Here is a 7,979-nt window from a genome sequence, read left to right as displayed (position 1 = left end):
AACAGAGTGTTTAATATTATGTCATAGAATAACTGGCGTATTTGAAAGATTTTTCATTTTTGAACACATTTTACATTACGGAAGTTCCCAGAGAACATAATGATCTATCTTAAGAGTGTGAATAATGGTTTCCTATATTGCTGTTATATTTATATCTCAGAGAAATTTCTAAAAAGAAAGCAGAGTCAATAAAATGACAGATTTTAAGCTTTTTCTGGTAAAGTAAAAGCCTTCTAGAAACTCAGTGTGTCAACCAGCTTAATTTTTTAGAAGTAGAACACGAGGTGCAAGCTTTTGGCTTCCATTTTCCTCTTATAAACCAATGACATCTTCAGTTCTAGGACAGCTTTCAAAAACGTGGTTTTGATAAACGTTGGCAGAACTGATGCATTCCTAGAATAAATTCTGTATGCTCAGCTTTCCCTACTACCCAAATTCATCCCTAGGTCAGATGACCACAAAACTGTCGACCACAGAACTGCCCGCCAAGAAACAGACTGAACGTGATAGAAGGTATAAGTAAGTGTATATTATAGCACGACACTGGCATAGTAAAAAAAATTCATGCCTAGGGTCAAACTTTTAGTCGAATTTAGACTACTCTAAAAACCATACATATTACTGATACATGTGAAGTTTAAAACTAAGGGGCTGAGGTAAGGGAGTGGAAATCGCACACAAAAAGAAAAACTTCAAAAATTTCTTTCCCCATTCAGACAAGTTTCAGCTCTACAAATCTAAATATCTTTGCCTTTAAAGTATCAGTGAGATTCTGCTCTCGATTCTCATCCCGTTGTACGAGGAACCTGTCGACACAGGAATATGAGAAGGCTTCCAGGTCCGCAAAGACCAGAAAGCAGCCGGGCGGGAAGTTTTATCCGGCCGCAAGGGTGTTAAAGGGGGCTCAGTGATGTGGAAACGACACCCGAAAAGAAAAATCTGTAAGCCGTTGGAAAAACAAAACGAAACAAAAAAACCCGCACGGATCCAGACATCATCAAGACCTCACGGGATACACGGAAAAATCAACAACCGTAGTCATATCAAAAGTAGAGCGGCATCTCCTCAGACAGAGAAGCGGGTGTGGCTGACCGACTCCGACGCCGACGAGCCGGGTTGTGATGAAGTGGACCTCCAACGCCACATACCTCGCCCCCGCCCACGCCCCCCGACGCCCCGCGCGCCAGCCAATGTCCTCGCGTCGTCCCCTTCCCATCGGAGGCCCCGCCCCCCACGCCCAGGATGTTTGGGCGCCTGCGGCGTGACGCGAGCACGGCAGCTCCGCCTCCTGCGTCTCTGGCCTTGCCGGCCTTGGAGGGATGGTTCCATCATGGCGTCAATGCAGGTGAGGGGAGTTTGCTGCATCTGGGCTCGCGAGGGAGCCGCCGAGAGGGTGCGAGCGTTCGGGCGGGGGTGATGTCCAGGACCTGGGGGCACCCGGGCGGCCTTGGGAGCGGTCCGGCTGGCCGGTCTTCCCCCAGCCTCAGGGCGTCGGGGAGGGGCGAGAGGCGGCGTGAGGAAGGGCGCGGGGCTCGCGCGGGGTGGGGAGTGTCTCGGTCGGTCGAAGCGGACACCAGCCGGCCGGGAAGTTGGGGGATAAAGGAGGCTGAGGGGAAGAAAGAGCGAAGCCTGGCTTTGGCTCCGCGGTGGTGGTCTCGGAATCGGTTCCCAGCACACACAGACGGCCGCTGTCGGCCTGCCCGCGAGCCACAGGGATGTCTTTTCCCCCGGGGTTCCCGGCCGGGCGGAAACAGCTGCGCCCGCCGTTGTCGCCGGGGCAGGGGCGGCCCCGAGAAGGGCTGAGTGTGGGGGAGCTGAAACGGAATTCTCGAAGAAGGTGGCTGGCTGTAGACTGTGCCTAGCGGCCTCTGTTCAGGCCTCCCACGCCCGGTCTCCTAGACTGATCAGCCCGTTCACTCTATTCATTTTGACTCGTAATTCTTTGCCCGGTGGGTTCCTTGTCCTATCAGCCTCGGCTGTCTCACGAACATTCCTCCAGCAGCCCACTTTTTTACTCCCTCTGAAGCTGCCCTTAATCCACCGATATCATTTGCCGCTTAATATGCGATCTCCCGAGAGCCGAGTCACTGGCTCCCTTAAACCTCTCGGGATAGCTCGCCCTCTCTGGTTTTTTTCTTTCGATGCCCCACCCTTGCGGTAGCGATAAGGCTACAGCTCTTTGCCCTTCTTTCCCAGAGCTTTAGTGAAACCTTAGTTAGGTAGGAGTCATTTGTTAACCTGTGTGATATCTACCTGACTTGGCAATGCGTGGTTTTCTGGTTTTCCAACTTAATTTACTCCTTTTTTCCAAGTCCAGGGAGTTTGGTTTTTTTAAGGCAAAGATGGCAACCACAAGTGTAGTTTTGTAGAGATTGAATCTGCATTGTCTGTAGCCTGCATCTAATTCACAGATGAGGACTAGCGGTATCAAAACATATAGGAAGAGAAGGTAGAAGAACTCTCGTTAGGAGTGTCAGCTGAACGTCGTCTAGTGCTTTAATAACATCTTCTTAAGTAAAGGAAGAAACCAGGTTTTTTAAGAAGGATTTTTGCTTTTGTTTCTAGAAAAATAAGCAAGTCTCTATCTCCCTTCATTTTTTCTTCTTTTTTTGTACTAGGAGTGTCTTTCTCTTTTCTCGTTTCTCCATCTTGTTCCTCTTTTTGTGCAAATATTTCTTTGCTTCACATTTATTTCTGTGCTCTTATGTTACGCCTTTCTACCTGTTTTCCTTAAAATACACTCTTTACCTTTGCTTCTCTCTCTTGAGTTTCCTGCAGAACAGAAAAGTTGTATATAACATTTCGCGTGGAAGAGATGTCACGAAATGGTGCAGGGAAAAAACAATTTCAGGAAACATTATACTTTACACTAGTCTCCCCAGGGACGTTAGAGAAGTTGCGTCATTTGAAGCCGAAAAAAGGAACTGGGGAACACCAGTTGAACAGTAGATGGGCTGTATCTGTATTAAGATAAAAATATTATTTGTTATGACCAGTTTAAGATGATTATATGTATTAAGATTAAAACAGTAAGACTAAAAATTAAGATTAAAATCCACATCACCTGTGATTTTATTTGACAAGAGAACATTGCTGGTTATATTAGGTGATTAGATTTAGACTTCAAGTATCTAGAAAAGCAGATTTGTTTTTGAGAGATGTTGATAATCTTGAATTTTGTATGGTGACTTAAACAATGGGAAAAAAATGCTTGCCAGTGCAAAAGTGCATTTTTCTGTGCCCGAAGTACTGCCTTATCACCCTTCTTTATTAATGAGAGGAATGGAAAACTGATGCTTCCTATTTTAATTAAAACTAAACCTTTCCCTTTTATTTGTATTTAAAATACCTGATACAGATTTTCTGGTAGTAGCTTTAAAGATATTTTAATATAGATAAATCAAAATTTTTGAAATACAACACTACTTTCTGTGTGGTTGTTAATTGTGTCTTTGCTGTACAAAATTTATTTCCTGACCATCTTAATAGCAAAGTTTAGTTGTTAAGACAATTAAATCAGACATAAAGCTACGACCAAATTATCAAATTTGTTCATTCACCCAGCAATTATTTTTGGAGGGCCCGCTATGTGTCAAGCACTTATCGAGATGCTGGGGATACAGCAGTGAACAAAGCAGACAAGATTTCTACCCTCACGTATTTAGTAGTCTAGTTGGAAGAGACAGATGAGAACAAAGTATTATATTAGAACGTGGTAGTGCTATGGAGAAAAAGCATGGAAGGAGGTTTGGAAATTGACATTTTGGGGATTTCAGTTAAACTGATTAGGAAGAAGTATGCTATAACAGGGAATGCTACTCTATGCATGTCCTTATCTAAAAAGATTTTAGTAGATTTCTTTCTTACCCACACCAGGATATTACTGCTGCTGAAGAAGAGGTTACTTAAGCTGTAGGAGGAACTGTATTTTGAAAACATATGCCAGGGCCGGCCCGTGGCTCACTCGGGAGAGTGTGGTGCTGATAACACCAAGGCCCCGGGTTCGGATCCCATATACGGATGGCTGGTTCGCTCACTGGCTGAGCGTGGTGCTGCCAACACCAAGTCAAGGGTTAAGATCCCCTTACCGGTCATCTTTAAAAAAAAAAAAAAAAAGAAAGAAAACATATGCCATATTATGCAAAAGTAACATGGGGTTTGATTACTTGATAAAAATGAAGTAAATAAATTAGTCTTTAGGATCAATGCAATAAAATCAAGTAAGTGCATAATTTGAATTTCTTATTGGAGAGTATGTATTTTAAAGTTGAGGTTGTACTGCTTTAATGTATTCTATCAGTGCTTCCCAATCTTTCAGGTCGTGTCAAACCTAGAAAATAATTTTGAATAGTACACTAAGATAGATGATGTTATTGGAGGCTGGAAGCACCTGGGCAGGCAGCTCCACATCAGACAGTGGGGATGGGGGGTTAATATTCTGGCACACTTGTAATGTTGGGTGAAGCCCTAACCTATAATATTTAGAGTTCTTCAATATACAGTTCAAGATAGTGGTTTTCAGACTTACATGAGCCCTTTGAGACTTTCTTTACCCTGTTTTTTCTTCTTCCTACAGTTCCTAGAACAGAGTCACGAACACCAAGTAAGATTATGTTTTAAGAAACCGTTTTTAAAGGAATGGTATGCTCATGGTGATGCTTAAAATTGTCAGGAGTTAAATCTACATATAATTTTGGTAATTCTAGAAATTTTAAAATATTAAATAGGAAGTTGTAGCAAATTTTTAGTTTTAGCATTTTAGGGACTCTGATTATTTTGTACAAACTTTCTATTCCCAAACTTATTAAAGTGGATTTTTGTGTGATTCTAAATGTTTTTGAGAAGTGTAGCAGTATTGGGATATTCAGTTTTCAGCTAAACCCCAAAAGTTGTTTTTTTGTGTTAGGTTTCTTACTTTATAATCTAACCCACCCACCCCCATCCTCCCACCCCTGCTCATTTCAGGCTATGAAATACTTAACTAATTTGGCTTCTTGGATATATTTCCCGATTTTAGAATTCAGCCTGTTTCATACAGACTTAAGTTAGAACTTTTAGAGTATACCTAGCGTATTTTTCTAAGTATGACACTCTAGATTTATTAATTTTAGGTATGGACTCTCTTTGTCTTAAGGTCATAGAAAATCAGTGCATAGTAGGTGATGTTTGTCAACTCCAAAAATGGTGATATAATTCAGAGAAATGGTCAATTGAATTACTCTCCTGTGAATTGTTTACATTTTCTTCTCTTACCTAGCTGGGTCTTAGGCTATTGACTCTTGGAAGGAGGTTGAGAATTAGTAATAGGAGTATGAATGTATGCTTATTTTCAATGACATAGAAATAATTATTTTGAGGCTGGTCCCTGGCTCACTTGGAAGAGCGTGGTGCTGACAACACCAAGTCAAGGATTAAGATCCCCTTACCAGTCATCTTTTAAAAAAATAATAATAATTATCATTTTGGATTATTCATAGCTCTGCTTTACTCTTTACTCAAGTAATCGACTGTAGTGATTGAGAGAAGTGGAATATGGGCTCTTACTGACATTGCTGTTATAGTAGTCATGTTGCCTTGGCAATTAGATACCACATGCTTATTTGTTGATGTCATTATGAAGGGCTACAGCATAATCAAAAGTTAGAAAACTGACTGTCATCTTGGATGCTGAGGTTCACTGAGCATTGGGAACTTGTGAAGTATGGCTAGCATTATAATATCTGAGAAGGTTAGGGGCCGGCCCGAGGCTCACTTGGGAGAGTGCGGTGCTGATAACACCAAGGCCGAAGGTTCGGATCCTATATAGGAATGGCTGGTTCGCTCACTGGCTGGGCGTGGTGCTGACAACACCAAGCCAAGGGTTGAGATCCCCTTACCGGTCATCTTTAAAAAAAAATTAAAAAATAAATAATAATAATAATAATATCTGAGAAGGTTGGTTAGATTGTCTGACTAGGAATAGGGCTGTCAGAGAGTTATTGGAGCAAGGGCCAAGGGAAAAGGGGAACAGAATAGAATAGAACTGAGGGTGTTGTGTGAAGGATAAACATTAAGTAGATAGTAGACTACAAATAAACAAAAGCATTAAACTATGATAATCTGTTAACTGCTAAAATAGTCATTGTGGTGCTTTTCTTTTTGCTTTTAATCAATTGCAGTATATACTGTATGAGAGCCCTTTTATTTTTGTCTTAAAGTTTTTGTTTATGTTTTTATTTAACTTTTCAGGTCTTTTCTTCTTCACTGGGCCATAGACTTTATGGAAGCAGGAAAAATACTTTCCCTGTGTCCCTTAAATGTGCATATAGTGACTATAGTAAACATTTGTCCATCACTTAACACTTCAAAAAGCATTCCTAAATAGCAAATTCTGCATTAATTTAATTCTATTTTAGGGCAATCTGTAAAGCAATTATATAATAGTAGGTTGAGTACCTATAAAGGAATAATTTAAAATTCGTATTTATATTATGTATATTTCCAAAAAGTTGCTTATTTTCTTGATTTATGTGTTTGCCATAATTTTAATGTTTTTCAAGGTTATTTCCCTATTCTTTTTATTTTTTATTTTTTAAGATGACCAGTAAGGGGATCTTAACCTTGACTTGGTGTTGTCAGCACCATGCTCTCCCATGAGAGCTAACTGGCCATCCCTGTATAGGGATCTGAACCTGTGGCCTTGTTGTTATCAGCACCACATTCTTCCAAATGAGCCAGCCATGGGCCGGCCCCTATTTCCCTATTTTTCTCTGGATTCTTATTTGTAACCTTGAAAAAGGGAAAATTAGATAACCCTATTTCATTCTAATAGAGAAACAGAGTGATTTCTGGTAACTAATTACTGATTTGGATAAGTGATTTGCCCAAAATTACTAGTGCTAAGCAGTGAAGCTGGGATTAGAAAGCAAGCTCTGAAATCTGATGCTATGAAGTTATAGGTAATGAACATATTAACAAGTTTGGCATTGTAGAGAAACCATTGGGATAAAGTTACTTGATAGCTCAAATTTTTAAAAGCAATTCTTTGTGTGTATACCTGTGCACTGAGGAAAATTATAACGGTAAATTTTTACTGTTCAAAGATAATGTCTTATCAAGGAGAATTTTATAAGTGGGGTGATCTGGCATAGTTTTGAAAATATACTTTTGCTTAGTATTTACCTAAATTGAGCATTTGTAGATGAATTTTATTCCATCTTTATATCATTGCTTCTGCTTTATTAGAATATTATCTGCAAAATACTTGTTCATGTTTGTCAGTTGTTTTAAAATTTTTCTCATTTGATAGCCTTTGTTTATAAACATAGTTTTTGGATCACCAACAAATAGTGCATGCCTTTGAGTTATTTTATTCTCAGAAAAGACTCTAACCTCATTCACTTGTCCTTGTAAAACTTCATTAGAAATAAAAGCGTAGGATCTGGAATCAAAAAGACCTGGATTCAAAAAGCTGTATTGCACAAACTCAAAAAGCTGTATTGCACAAAATCAGTGTGTAATGTAGTGATTAACATAAAAGCAGATTAGCAGGGAAGTAAACATGTATAAAACTGCTTTATTTGACTTCTCTTCCCCAAACCTGTTTTCTGTAGTATTCCCCATGTTAGTACATAGCAACTTCATTCTTCCGTTTGCTCAAGCAGAAACTTGGGTTCATCCTACCCCATAGTCAAATCTGTCAGCAAATTCTGTCAACTCTATCTTCAGAATATATCCAGTTCAGAATTCAACTGTTTACCTTCTTCTGATTTACTCCCTGATGTAAATCACCATCATCCCCTTGGTTGAATTCTATCAACAGCTTTCTGTCCTTGTTCCCTTATGTCTTTTCTCAACCTGTTAGAGTCTTTCAAATCAAAAGTCAAATGTCATTTTACTTACAACCCTACTGTGTGGCTTTCCTATCTTACTCAGAGTATAATCCAAAATCCCTGCCCTAAAAGGCCTTAACCTCTTCCAGGTACTCACTTTTTTGTAGC

The 7,979-nt window shown here is 40.1% G+C and overlaps 1 protein-coding gene across 1 annotated transcript in view; it reads left to right on the top strand.

Annotated features, from left to right (window-relative positions):
- The first annotated feature begins 1,305 nt into the window (after positions 1–1,305).
- The window catches only part of UBE2W (ubiquitin conjugating enzyme E2 W), a 56,282-nt gene continuing 49,608 nt past the window's right edge, over positions 1,306–7,979 (top strand). Inside the window, exon 1 of the mRNA XM_063079438.1 lies at positions 1,306–1,345. Within this exon, the coding sequence (XP_062935508.1) occupies positions 1,331–1,345 (15 nt within the window). The 5' untranslated portion in view covers positions 1,306–1,330. The remainder of the gene's footprint in view (positions 1,346–7,979) is intronic.

The sequence above is a fragment of the Cynocephalus volans genome, chromosome 15, assembly GCF_027409185.1.
Source record: "Cynocephalus volans isolate mCynVol1 chromosome 15, mCynVol1.pri, whole genome shotgun sequence".
In the NCBI taxonomy this organism is placed as follows: Eukaryota; Metazoa; Chordata; class Mammalia; order Dermoptera; family Cynocephalidae; genus Cynocephalus; species Cynocephalus volans.
Note: the sequence above shows the minus strand (reverse complement) of the source record. Positions and strands in the feature narration are given on the sequence as shown.